The sequence below is a fragment of the Littorina saxatilis genome, linkage group LG5 (genome assembly GCF_037325665.1).
Source record: "Littorina saxatilis isolate snail1 linkage group LG5, US_GU_Lsax_2.0, whole genome shotgun sequence".
Classification (NCBI taxonomy): domain Eukaryota; kingdom Metazoa; phylum Mollusca; class Gastropoda; order Littorinimorpha; family Littorinidae; genus Littorina; species Littorina saxatilis.
In genome coordinates this window covers 54,959,821-54,973,982 of record NC_090249.1, presented here as the reverse complement: position 1 = coordinate 54,973,982, position 14,162 = coordinate 54,959,821, and the positions used below count along the sequence as shown (strand labels likewise).

The 14,162-nt window shown below is 41.7% G+C and overlaps 1 protein-coding gene across 5 annotated transcripts; it reads right to left on the bottom strand.

Moving 5' to 3' along the window:
• Positions 1-425: 425 nt before the first annotated feature.
• Positions 426-13,575, bottom strand: LOC138967460 (streptococcal hemagglutinin-like). 5 transcript variants are annotated; one of them, XM_070340012.1, is made up of 5 exons: positions 9,879-12,471; positions 9,190-9,284; positions 8,693-8,724; positions 5,250-7,460; positions 4,928-5,076 (listed from the first exon to the last, which is right to left on the bottom strand). In XM_070340012.1, the coding sequence occupies exons 1-5, from the start codon at positions 12,356-12,358 to the stop codon at positions 5,062-5,064; spliced, it is 4,833 nt and encodes a 1,610-aa protein (XP_070196113.1). In that variant the 5' UTR covers positions 12,359-12,471; the 3' UTR covers positions 4,928-5,061. The 5 variants fall into 5 exon arrangements, with proteins under 5 accessions (XP_070196114.1, XP_070196115.1, XP_070196111.1 ...); XM_070340013.1 differs by lacking the exon at positions 9,879-12,471 and adding an exon at positions 13,368-13,575 and having other exon boundaries at positions 426-7,460; XM_070340014.1 differs by lacking the exon at positions 9,879-12,471 and adding an exon at positions 13,104-13,305 and having other exon boundaries at positions 426-7,460.
• Between the last annotated feature and the right edge of the window lie 587 nt (positions 13,576-14,162).

Below are 14,162 nucleotides of genomic sequence, written 5' to 3'. Positions count from 1 at the left end.
TGTGTCAAAAGCTGAACTTTTTGTTTGTTTTGTATCTCATGCCATGTGTGCCTTTGTTCTCACAGGATTGGGTTTGGAAATGAAATTTTGATTAAAACACACATACACACAGACAACATACATGAGCAAAAGACACGACTCCAGCCATCTCTGCCCAGGACAATATACCAGTCCACTAAAGAAAAGCAAAAATGAATTTTGGTTTTTAGATGAAGAAAGTGTTGTCAATGACTCCACAGTAAAAATGTGCTCACTTTAAAGCCCAATGTTGACACCTCACATATTGTATAGGAACACTTGTTTCAAGAAATGTGTACAGTTCTCTGAAGTGAATGAAGTTGAGCCTTTGGCAAATTAGCATTTCCTTTGTGGTCTGGTATACACTGGCACACCCACACAGAACACAAGTGAAATGTCTGCATGAGAACTTTTCAAATGTAATTTTATTTGTTTAAATCTCACACAGAGAGTAAATTGAAAGTTGCAACTCTTGGGTCAACAGCTTAGCTGCAAAATAAACTGGAGTAATGATTAGGCACATTACAAGGCATTTTATTGTTAACATAACCCATCAAAAACAATTAATTCATTCAATGGTTAAAAAAAAAAAAAATCAAATGAGACAAACACACTCAGATCAAAGAAGATGATAGCACATGTAGCTGGATGAGTAATGGCTGAATATGCAAATGAAGAAAAACAGCAATACAATAACAAAATGTATCTGCTGTGGAAGAAAAGCTTTATAATGAAAAGTGTTCACCGATTACTTTTATAAACCCTCGGTAAATCCAAAAGTACAAGGCAGTCATTTAGAACTGCAAAAGCAAATTCCTCCCCCGTTTATTCCTATTCGGATAGCGTGGGTCGTGTACGACCCATACTTTATACGTTGAATCCTTCTTTATAAAGTATGGGTTGTACATCGGAAGGTTAAAAAGTAAGATTTGATAATAGGATGCTTACCATGCCTTTCAAACCTCTGTGACAAAAACTAAGATTCTGCGAAACAGATCTTCATTCAAACTACGCGGAAACAAGATAACCATTCCTGTTTCAGCCACAATATGATCAACATGTGTCAACAGAAAGAATGTGAATTGATTCATAAAAGGCAGAAAAACATTTAAATAATATGAACATGTGATTGATCAAACACTGTACATAATTCATAAACACTTGAAATCGCCAATAATCAATCCCATGTTAAAAACAAAACAAAAACTTGAACTTGTATTTAGTTTGTTCACACGCTTTGTGTACTGAATATCCGATACTAGTGATCGTAGTGGTTTCCATCTTTCATAAACTTGCAGGAATGTAAAACAAATTACAAGCCGAAATTGGGGGCTATGGTAGCTTCAGAACCTATGTAAATTTCTCAACAATGAAGTACATACATGTACATGCAACCATGCATGAAAATTGGAACATATTGCCAAAATTACTCTTCTGCATCTGTATTCTAAACTGAAAACAGCTATGCCTACAACAAATGACAATGTGCACACACTGGGAAGCATGCATAACGCATTGGGAAAAGGTCAGAAGAAGTTTTGACTGCTCAACACTGAACAAACTTTCTCTCATCCCCACCATCAATTATCTACAAACAGTAAATGTAAACATCTAAAGTACACGAACACTGGATTTCATCATTCATGGTGAGCACCCCACCATTCACCAATAGTGTGTTTGATACACACAAAAACAACTTTGAAACAGGGTGAAAGGTGAAAAATTAGCAAAATATTTGGGACTTTCTTCACAGATCCCACCACAAAACCACAAGGAGAGAAACCCCTCAAAATCTGTATAATATGCTGAAAACTTTACAGAAACCGCTAAAGTAGGAGGCGCATGGCATGAAAAATTGTCAACCAGCTTCAGTCAATCCACAATATTTGATAGGATTGGTGGTGGTGGGGGGGGGAGGGGAGTTTTATCACTTTAAAACTTTTGCATACATGTGTTTTTCTCTAAAACTTGCATCCAAGCTCATCTTAGACATTTACATTAGTCAGTAAATTAGTGTGCACACTTTTATGAAGATAAATTGCAAAGCACCGAAGATCAATTTTCAGTCATGTACCCCCTTAAATACAAGAAAGTGGTTACACAAAAGCAGTTTTACTTTTAGCACTCATAAAAATACCTATATAATTATATATATATTTGAATTTAAAAGTGATGATCACAATTGACATCATTAACCTCTGCTATGTTTTGCATACCATGTGTGATTTTTGTGAAAGTGAGTTACACGCACTGCATTGCCAGGCAATTGCCACAAACAGAACCGACTGTGTCAGTAGCATTCAAGGGTGGGTCAAATGCCAGTGGCAAATAAAAACACAAAACCTGCATACCTATACCCAGCTGTACGTTTTATATGCACATGATAGAAATTGTATCTATTACAAAAATATGGGTCATGAAAGAAACTTCTGAAAGATATGTGTGTGTACATGTATTACTATTTCTAAAGTCTTGAGTCTTTTGAACAGTGGAGGTCATTTCTGTAACGTTAGGATTTTCTACTACATATATAGTTCACATCGCATCAAAAATTAACTGGTATTTTTCACACACAAAAATGACTCAAAACAAAAACATTATCTATCAATACAGGCTTCTTGTCAAACAGAAAACATGGTTCCAATTTTTCTGTATCAAAACTTTTCGTTCCCAGAAAACAGAATAATTCCCTAATTTGGTTTTACACAATTACAATAAGTAAGAAATAGTATTTTTTAAAATTTATTCTTGTCTGCTGAGCGCATAACACCTAGAAATGTCAGCAAAAGGAAATAGTTCTGAAACTAGTTCTATTCATAAAAGATGCATTAATTTTGCATTTATATACATAAATATGTGTATGTGTGTGACGTGCCTTACTTACTTAGTTCGAACCCTCAAAATCTCATGCTAACTTTTGCACACACATAAGGATACCTAAAAAGTGCTTGAAGAAAAACAATAAACACAATCAACTAACAGTCTACAAATGTACATAATCTCTAACAATTGAAACAGATTAAATTGGACTATGACACAAAACCGTAAAACTAAAAACGAAAAGGTCCAATAAAAAAAGCAAATGCAAAAATGAAGCAGAACGCAAGCACAAAGACTACATGGCATACACTGATACGGAGCAGTCTATGCAAAGCACGTACACCCATTCCACATGTCTGAACGAACCAACACAGCATACATCATTTACTGCATTCTGAATCATTCCATATTTCATAAACATTTAACCACAGGACAGCAGTCAAAGACAGAATGAAATGCCTGAGATATCATATACCCAAACTGACCCCCACATGGAGTATATCTCATGAGTAACCTTCATAAATATCACTGTGTCAACAAGTAAAATAAAAGCTCACTTCTCACAAAGATGCGGACAATGATTCCATTTTGAACAGGGCAACATTAACTGGTTGCTCCAGAAATTACTTACATCGGTTGTTTTAATGAATATTGTACAAATCTGTATCCTTCTATTTATAACTTTTAAAGCACATTAGTCGACATCACTCTTTTGTCAGGTTGACATCATCGTACCCATGCAGGCATGTGTCACCTCTTCAGATACTAATGTAAGTTTCTTCTAACGTGCGCTGGTCAGCACCATGTCCTAAAGTCACTACAGTGGCACCTCCCTCGCTGGCATGCACAGCAGTCACATGTTGATAGACAAAGGCATATTCGGTGGCGATCCAGCCACAAGATGTGCACTGGAAAGACTGGTCAGCTGCAGCGGGTTTTGCCGGATGGCTGGAATGTTTTGATGCTACATGGTCACTGAGTTCTTTGCTTGTGTACACGCTGAATTCACATCCTGCGTGCTCACACACATGTAACCGTGATGCCTTTCGTAACTTGTAAGCCTCAGTATCACGGAAGATGACTGCCTGCCCTGGGTGTTTCTTGAGATGGTGAGCTTTCATTTCTCTGACAGTGTCGGCATAACAGTGCTTATCACAATACAAACACAGGAAAGGTTTGTCCTCTTTGATTGTCACTGTCACTTTAAGATGTTTTGACTCCTCAAGAGACTTCTTGGACTCAGATGGTTTGTGTACCCTGCGATGGAATTTGAGAGGTGCTGGTGAGTAAGACGATCTTAAATAGGGGTGTGGTTGAGAGCTATGATGCTGCTTGTAGTGACGAACAACATCTGCTTCACTATATCTGTAGACTGTGCACTCCAGGGAGGGGCAGGCATAAAACTTACACTTCAAATGCAGATCACGATGGTACATACTCCTAAAGCTGAAGGCAACCTGCTGATTGTGGATTGTTTTCATGTGACCTTTGAGCTTGATAAGAGAATCTGACTGGAAGGTACATGAGTAACACTGCACATCAGTCACAGTTTTGTTATCCGTTTTGCCTTTGACGTTTCCAAAAGAAGGCTTGTTTGTTTTCTTGTGGAAAACATTGTTCACTTTCACTTTCAGACTCTGACTTGTGTTTTGTTTGAGAAAAGTAGCTTCATGTCTAATGGCTGTCTTAGTTGTTGCCTTTGGAGGTATTCCATGCTTGAGCTTTCTGTATTCTATCCCTCTGTCTAGAATTTCTTTCAGCCGATCTAGCTGAGGAGGTGGGCGTGTTAGGGGTGTGGCAGGAGAACTGATATCAACAGGGTTAGTGGCTTCTAACTCAGGCATTTCATCACTGTCAACAACACAGCAATGGGGAATGGCTTCAAGTTCAATGCCTGGCAGTGACACTACTTCATCATTCACACATGGGGCAGGTTCAGCAGTATTGATGTTCAAAGGTGAGGTTGTGGCATGCAAACTGTCAAAATGGTCTTGGTCGTTGTGGATTATATCAGGTGGTTCCAAAGTGTCAATGTCTTCATTATCTGTCACAACACTGATGGAGATATCATTGTCCTCACCTGTCTGTTCACAGTCACCAGCAGCAGGATCGTCAACTTTGTCATCAGGGCTCTCGCATTCCTTGTCAATTGTAGTCCTGCTGGTGTCCTCTGCCCCCTGGCACAGCTGCAGGTGAAGATCAAACTCTGCTTTGTGCTCTCCCTCAAACTGGCACCACCTACAGAAGAAAACAGAAGACCTCTTCCTCTTGCTGTGAGCTTGTACATCTCTCATAATAGGGCACTGGGACTCATGGCATGTCAACACATGTTGCTTAGTTTGTTCTTTATCTGAGGTAAACTCGTTCTTGCAATAGATACAGGAAAACTTGTCATACTCATCATTGCTTACCTTCGATGACGCAGCAGCAGCAGTAGAGGCAGAAGTGGTGGGAATGGAGGCAGCAGGTGGTGGCGACAGGGACTGACTTTCTTCAGCAATGCTAGTGGTAGCCTTTAGACAGTCAAGTAGGTGGGGCTCTTTAGGGGCTTCTGTGGCATCAGGCTGCAGCCAGGGCGTGCACTGATGGGAATGGTTGAGGAAAGTCTGACCTGACGACGACCTGAAGGTGCAGTCTGAACGCGTGCACATGAACACCCTGCTGTTCATCCCTCCCAGCCCAATCAGACATTTCCCCTTGTGCCGGTTCAGGATGTGGTTACGCAGGGGGCCCAGGATGCGGGAGTTGTAGCTGCAGTGGTAGCACTTGAGAGAAGTAGAGTCTTTGGACTGGATGCGCGGGGTTGGGAAACGCACCTTGATGGGAACAATTGATTCTTCTTGATCAACCGGCTCCTGTTTCACAAGGACAGGCGGCTCCTCAGACTGGGAATGGTCAGCAAAAGAATCTTCAGACTGAGCAGCATCTTGCCCATCTTGCACCTGGTTTTCCTCAGCGACGTCAATCTCCACATTCTGGTCCATGCTGGAGTTGGAATCATCCCCACTACCGGACTTGCCTGTTGCAGGCCCCTCCTCTGGCTTGATGAGAGCCACATACCTGTGTGGTTTCCCGCTGTGCTGTCGCATGGAGTGGTCCTTGATGCCGCTCTGAGACTTGCTGGTGAAGGTACAGTAGCCACAGCTCCAGTACAGATTTGTGCGCATCTGCTGCATGGCTCCGGCCCCTAAGCTGTTTGCACTCATCATAGGAGGAGTGGGGCTGGGAGAAGGTGAGGGACGCGAGGTACTACGACTGGAAGCTGCTGCACCGCGCTGAGAAGGACTTTGTGTGGGCGTCTCCGGAACCAAAGATGGAGGAATCGTTGATGCTGAGAAAACCTGTGTGATGACAGGGTGACCCATCTCTGGCACTGGAGACGAGGAGTGGGAGTGAGCAGGCTGACTCATCAGGCTGGAGATGATGGTGCCTTGCTGTTGATTCAGGTTTGATTGTTGATCAGACTCTGAGGTCACCGCCGTGACTGAAGAAGAAGCACTGCTGCTCTTACTCCCTGCTTCCTGTGATGCCGTCCCTGCACCATCCTCCTCCTGCGTCTCCTCTAGGTTCTCGATGTTCACATCATAAAATTCATAATTAGCAGCAAAAGCCTTCTGCACCTTCTGCTTACTTTTGGTTTGATTATTCCTGCTCACTTTGCTGGCTGGTTGTTCGCCATTCTCATCTTCGGGTGGGCCTCGTCTTTTGCGCTGATGATCAAGGTTGTTCTCTTTTGGGTTCTGGACGCGCAAATAGTCCGACAGTAAGGTGCAGTATTGGGTTACTGACGCTGTCTCGCCAAAACCTGGATGGTTATGCACTGAATGATGAATGACATCCGCTCTGGAGAAGGACTGGTATCGGCAATGCTTGCAATGAAACCTGTGATCCATGACATGCTGCACAAGCTGGCTCTTGTGAGTAGTGGAATAAGGACAGAAGTTGCACCAGTAGAAGTTGATATCCGTTGAAGAAACCAAGACGCCGTCTTTGTTTAGGAACTTGGTTTGGGATGAAACCGCACACACCATTTCATGTTCCTGCACGCGGAAAATCTTTTCCCCCTCCTCTTCACCAACCTTGGATTCCATCAAAGCCAAGGTAAAGTGAGATTTGTCCTTTTCTGGAATGCTGCATCGTCGTGTTGGGCTCTTGGGGCGCAACAGCTGGCCCATAGTTATTGCTGCTTCCCTGTGAGGACTGCGGCGAGTACCCGATTGATATACACGCCCCTGGCTTGCAGGTCCCGTTGAAAACGTTGTCGACTGCCCAGCAGTGGGGAACACCACTTCCCTGCTGCGTCCCACCTCACCTGGGACACGACCACGCCTGGAGTTGGGCTTCATCCCTAGGGCGTCATTCTTTGAGAGCAGGTATTCGTTCTTCTTCAGCAGATCCTCGATGACACTGTTAACATTCTGGGCTGCTGTGCTGGAGTCCACAGATTTGTTTTCTATGATCTTCCGCAGCTGGGTCCTCACTTTTGAAGAATTGCCGGACCACTGGGCAGCACTTTGTGACGATGCCATCCCAGGCGGAGGGAAGGAGCGCAGCAGTCCTGCAGACACGCTGCTACCCCCCACCGTACTTTCAAACTCCGGGTCATCAGGCTCAAATTTCACCTGAAACACAAGAAAGGTAAACTGTGTTACATGTAGTACAGTAACTCTAAATGTTCCAACACATTTTCGCACCTACATTTGTTCAATGAGAAGTAAACTGCTACAAACTGATACAGTAAAACCTGTCAAATAAGGACACCCTTGGGACCAGACAAAAGTGTCCTTATTCTGCAGACCTGTGTCCTTATTAGACAGGTGCAAGTAAACGCGACAAAGTCAAGTTGAGAGAGAGAGAGAGAGTACTGCACATGTACATGTACATTTATAAGAAAAACAGAAGCTGTTATAGATTAAATAGAGAAACATTTAATATTGACTGTTGTAAAACAAGTTTCAGGCATGGTACTCTCAAAAACGAAAATCCGAAAAAAAAAATCTGCTGATTGACTTGAGATTATTATTTTTTCTTACTCAAGCCTTGTTATCTTTCACTTATATCCCTCTCAGCTTCAAGGAGAGGGCACTAAACACATTTGAATTAGTAAAAAGTCGCCTGAGCGGCCCCCTGGACCCCCGGCTTTATTTCAGCTGAAACTGCCATTCCTTCAGTACCATGCCTGAGTTTAAAAACTTGTGATAATGCATGTTTCAGCTACTAGGTATACTGCCCTGCCTTTGATCTGGCCGCACACACAGATTTCCACTCTGTTAAACTCGGTCACTGACCGGTCACTGACCCCCATGCAGGAAGTGTTTCCTCTCTCAGATATGACAGGGGAACCACCTCTCATGGCAAAAACTGGGTCATTGGCCCCTGGGAAGAAGGTCGTGTCTTTTAACAAGGCCACCCAGCTATCACAATGCCTTTGATCTGGCCGCACACACTTATTATGGACCCAAAATACGTGTCCGCCTCCATAATGCCGAGGTGGCCGTAACGTACAGGTGTTTTACAGTGTAAAGCAGTCCGTGCCGAGACTGACTGTCCGTATTCTGCGAGTGTCCGCTAAGTCCAGTGACCGTATTTGACAGTTTTCACTGTACTGATAATATGAAAAGAAAACATATTTCCACCAAATTACAAAAATTTGAAAGTAAATAATGGCAATAGCACAAGAATCGAGTACATGTATCATTTACATGTATATATATCTATGTATTTCCAAAATATTTGGATGCATTTAATTGTAACATTACAAGAGGAGTGTTTGCTGTGATAACAGACAGCTGGAAAGTTGAAATGATGTGTACGCACATACAGACTCCATTCAGCTTACAAAAGTTACACTAACCTGCACACCAGCAAGCTCTGTTGCCTCTGACCCTGTAAAAAGTAATCAATCATGGTTAAAAACTTCAATCAAAAAGATCAATGCACAGTAAACAATAAACACCAACACTTCTTTTCCTATTTGACTTTTCAATTATCAAATTAATTAACCGCGCTATTAAATTGATGATATTGAATGTCAAAATTGTGTGTAACTGTCATAGGTGAAACTATACTTTGAACTGAACTTTGGAAGTCAACAAGGAGGTTCCATCATTATCAAACACACACACACAAACAACAACAGCAATAATAAAACAAGTTGCTGAAAGCAATATCTAAACTTTCAGTCAAGCTGTCCTTATGAAACTAAAGGATAGACACTGAAAACCAAGAATAATCAACTCTTGTCACATGCACACACACCCTCGCCTCCCTCTAGATTCTCAGTCTAGCACAATACATAGCCAACTATTTACTGAATGCAAAAAATAAAAACAGTGTCACTATCAACATTACCATTCATTTCACTCTCTTGTTCTTCACTGCCGTACACCTGATACTCTATCTCAAATTCTGCACTCTGACCCTCGCTCATGGTTTTGGTGCTGGCACTGAAAAAAAATCAAAACGTCAGAACAGGTTAACTAACATGTTGCCAATTTTACTCAGTAATGTGCACAGTAAAGCTGTTCCTGTGATATATCATTATATGAAGCCCTTTTGCTCAGAGAACACATGATTATAAAGGAAAGCTTGTCCCTTTTTCAAAGACCTTTACCAAGGTTCTTTCTTTCTTTCTTTATTTGGTGTTTAACGTCGTTTTCAACCACGAAGGTTATATCGCGACGATTTACCAAGGTAATCTTTCCTCGGGAAGGTCATCTGCTTATGAAGTCTTCTCATCAATGAAAGATAAGTGTGTATTCAAAACAGTAAACTGATTGACAGGATCAACATTTAATAATAAATGTTTCTCCCATGGCTTTTCGAATACAACTGTATCCTGGTCCACGGCTGTCACTGTCAGTGTCAGATCTGCAAGTGATCGAGGTCACTTAAAAATAAAATTTAGAACAAACAAATACACACTTTTTTTTCGAAAAAGAAAGAAAGAAAAAAAGAACACAGTGACAACATCTCACTCAGCAAAGATTTTCCCCCTAAAATATAACATTTAACTTTTAGTCTCAAACCACTATTCAGACCTTTCAGATCCATACCCATTGCTCAGCAGTATGATATCTGGAAGAACAGAACCGGTCAAAGCAGGTACAGTGCCTGTTGCTTGTCTGGTAGTAACAACACTCCTGCTATCACTCTGACTACGAGCATGAGGTGAAACATCCAACCCTTCAGATATGACAGCATTCCTCATTTCTGTTTCATCAACGTCAATGTAAATGACTTCAGCTGAGGGTTCCACACTTGCACTTGGATTGTATGATGACTTTGATTTGCCTTGAGGATGCATGAGCAGGTCAGAACCCGAGTTCAGAGTGTGTATATTTGCTGGGTCTCTAACGGCTTCAGTTAGAGCGTTGCAAACTGATGAGACAGGAACTGTCACAGAACTGACAGAGACAGGTGTGGCACTGAATTTTGAAGGCACAAGCTGTGGATTAATTGAGGCAGCATTGATTGTTGGCAAGTCACTTGTGTCAAATACATAAACCCATTGAGATGAAACCTCTGGTTTGTTGACAGTGACACTGGCGGCAGAAGTTGTTTTAGTTGTGGTCTGGAGCATGTCAGAAGGCTCAGGTGACACAGATAGTGGGGTTGTTGCAACCCTTGTTAACTTTACAGGTGTATCATTGTGAGGAATCAATTCCAAGCCACGCATACTGCCAGGGTTAGTTCCAGATTCCACTGAAAGCACTCCTGAACCATCCTTTGTCTGGAGCATTCTGGGTGTGCTGCTGGTCAGGGTGGTAGTGTTTTGAATCTCTCTCAGGGGCAAAGAGGCTGACGTAGAGTTTGAGGACTCAAGTTGTACTGCTATTGATGCAGTGCAAGCTGAGGAGGCATGTGCATTCATTCCTGGAGTGACTGACAAAGAACAGTTGAAAGGTAGGGTTTTCACAGGTATGCTGACTGGCAAACATGTTGTTGATATCATCCCTTGTCTCGGTGTTGGATTGTTCAATGGAACTGCTGCTGATGAATCCTTCCTTGACTCAGAATTTGCTGCATATGGAGTCATTACAGAAGAGTGAACTGGCACCTGATTCCTGCTCAGACCTGTCTTGTTAACAAATGTAATGGCAGGGGCTGCAGCAGAAACTGAAGGTCGCAAAATGGATAGCTGCCTTGTCTGGGGAGAGCAGTTTGAAGGCAAGAACAGCTGGGCTGTTACGCTGGCTGGAGTCAAGCTGCTATTTCCTGCTACAGATGTGTTTCTTTCCATTGCTGCATTGTTCAAGATGATGCAAATCATTGGCACTGATGCTGAATAAGCTGCTGAGACACCTGGATTCTCTGCTCCATTCCCATCATTTAAAGGTAACAGCAAACGCATCGGCTGAGTGACACCTGCTTGGCTCGTAAGTGCTTGCTGACTAGCTACTGGCTGTAAAATTGTCAGGTTTGTTGCTGACTTGACATCCTGAACATTTTCTGATACAGTTGAAAGTCCCTTTTCTGCTGGTGAGCTGGATGTGCTTTCTGCAGTCTTGCAGTGGCATGAAGCTGCCAGTGGTTGGGAGATTGTTCCAGGGCTCAGTCCCAGCGCCAGAACAGGAGTTAAACAAGATGCAGACCCAAGACCATACTGGACCAGTGTAATCAGCCTTTTCTTTGACATCCTGATGCTGCTATTTGTGTATTGCCTTGATAAACCACATCGCTGGCTCATCGTCTTCATGAACCTTGCAAGAGCGTGTGTTCCCATATTTGCTTTTCTGAACCATGTTTTGTCAAGACTGTTGACAGATGGTCTGGGATACTGCCAGAAGCGTTCAGTTGCTGGATTCAATAGGGTAACATACTTTTCAAAGCTACGCACAGGACAACGCTGTGGATCGTAACAATTTTCCATCATTCTTTCAACCTCTTGACCAGTTTCTTTTGCTTTTGCAGCAGCTGCCTTGTAGACATATTTCAACCCTGAGGTTGGATCAAGATCAACTCGGAAGCTGTCTTTGGTCATCAAAGGTGCGTTAGTGCTTGTGAAACCAAGGTGAAGACGAAGATCAAACTGTACTTTGTTTGACAGGCCTGCTGGAGTGTCAGGATCAAAAAGTTCTGACTCATACATTTTCCTCAAATCTTCATTTGTAATGCACAAGCAGTGGTTGGTTTTTCCTTTCCCTTTCTGGACGACTTCAGCTACAGCAGATTTTAGGCAACTTTTTGAAAATCTAAATTCTTGGTCATGGTTGAAATGAAACATTCTTCCATAAGGAGGGCCAGCTAAATGCCTTTGTAAAGCACTCTGCATGATCATCAGTGTTGTCTTGGTGTAATGTTCCCCCTTCTTCGTTCTAGCTTCCATGTAAAAATGACCAAGAGCATCGTCAAGTTTGGCAGCAGAGAAGTTTTCAAAGTCACTTCCATCTCCCTTTTCTCTCAAAAATTCCCTGAAAAGACGTGCAGCACTTCTATTACTCCTTAAAGTGTTTCGATTAGTGTTCTTGTTCAGCTGTTCATCGCCTGCTTGTTGTAGTTCTTCAAAAGGATGTGCCATTTTTGCACGTTAGAAATTGAACGGAAAAACAGAAGCAGACGACACATTACTTGCTTACCTCCCCTGATCCATACTACCACTAGTTCTTCATACGCCAGCACGTCCGCTTTCTTTCGAAGAATATTTTCGCTATAGAGTTACCTACTTGTGTCAACCTGCCTTCAAGCACATAAAATAAACATATTTGTTGATTATTTCCAAACAATCTGTTCATTTCTGGAACAATTGTGATAATAATTACCTCAAACAGGAATAAAAGTCTTTAGAACTCTTTCTTTACGGTTCGCTCAACACGACTGACCGATGTAACGATGTAATTCTTGCACTGCACAACATCTTTAAACTATGGTTCAAAGTAATAGTAACTATGACTAAAGTGACTTTGATTTCACAAACAACACTATATGAAATGTGAGCGAATCTTAGGATGAATATCCACTTTGAACTGACAGCAAAGTGACATTCCGTCACATTCCAATATGGCGACCGAACTATGACAACGTGCGACAAGTTCGTCAATACTCTGTTTTTATGAGGAAATCTGTGCAAAATCTTATCAAGGCAAAGCGATGGCTGTAAACAACGTGATTTTTGAATCGGAAAGGCATGGTTAGACTGACACTACAGAACAAAATAAAATGCTGTCTAAAATATACCGAGCTTTGACGGGGCAACTTTCTCAAGAAAAGTTGCCACGGATGACGAAAGCACAGCACTACGCAGCTAGCGTACAATGTATGCTTACGTTGGTAATATTAGAAGGAAATAACCATGTCGCAGTCGGATGTTGCATGAACGCAAAACTCGGTCTTCATATCCATTTCTTTTGCAAGAATAAAACCCTGCTCCATTTGTTCAGTCGACACCGACAACGGTGCGCTGATTGGTCGGCAAGTGGTCGTGATCTACTTCCTTCAATGCAATTTATCGTCTCCGTTCGTTTTACTTTTAAAATTATCTGCATCCAATTATACAACATCGACCACAGCGTAAGGTTAATAAAGTGTACCTCAAGGTCCTTGTGAGTTTACCGACATAACGGCTCTTTGGTAGTATGCACTTCTTTAGTAACGCATCTCCCACTTCAACACGACGCAACACACTCCCCGACGAAGTGAAATGAATGACGTCATACAGATATGCTGAGCACAGGCAACGTCATAGTAGTCCATATCAAGCATCACGTGGCCTGGACGACACTGGATTCCTCGAAAATAAGATTACACCTAGTTGAATAATCACACGTTTATGTTTGTTAGTTTTTGTGTGTAAATATTTTATCGTTTATGTTGTTGTTTGTACAATGTCCGTATACATATATATATATATATACATATATCACAGCATTTTTTCAGCAGGACTTGATTTTTTGATTTTTTTGTTTGTGATAATTTTTTTAATGTTACTATGTGATGCTTTGGGCCTCTGTGACTCCAACTCAAGCATACAGCAATGCCAACTATATTATGCAGAAATAAAATATGAACTATGAGCAAAATTAACCTCGAAAATGTAAGTGCAGTAAAGGTTAGCTTCTTTTTTCCTCGTAGCAGTCTGTTACTTGGATCAGGAATATGTATTTAGAAATAGGTCTATGCTTAGATTGCAACAAAGCCAAGCATAAAGTATATTTATCCAGTATATTTATAATAACCAGTAAATTTAGAACAACAAAAACACACACAGTGACTCGCACACAAACACGCACAGAAAGAAATGGTAAGAGCATGCAGGTATAATAACAAAGGCAGGTTTGATGTATTCAATATACTTGTCCTCAGAAAAAACAAGTCGCGTAAGGCGA

Coding starts and splice junctions, on each gene's coding strand:
- LOC138967460 (XM_070340010.1), bottom strand. CDS start 12,358: ATGGCACATCCTTTTGAAGAACTACAACAAGCAGGCGATGAACAGCTG. Junction 9,285..9,878: donor AATGGGTATGGATCTGAAAG/GTCTGAATAGTG, acceptor ATTTTTTTTCAG/TGCCAGCACCAAAACCATGA. Junction 8,725..9,189: donor ACAAGAGAGTGAAATGAATG/GTAATGTTGATA, acceptor TACTTTTTACAG/GGTCAGAGGCAACAGAGCTT.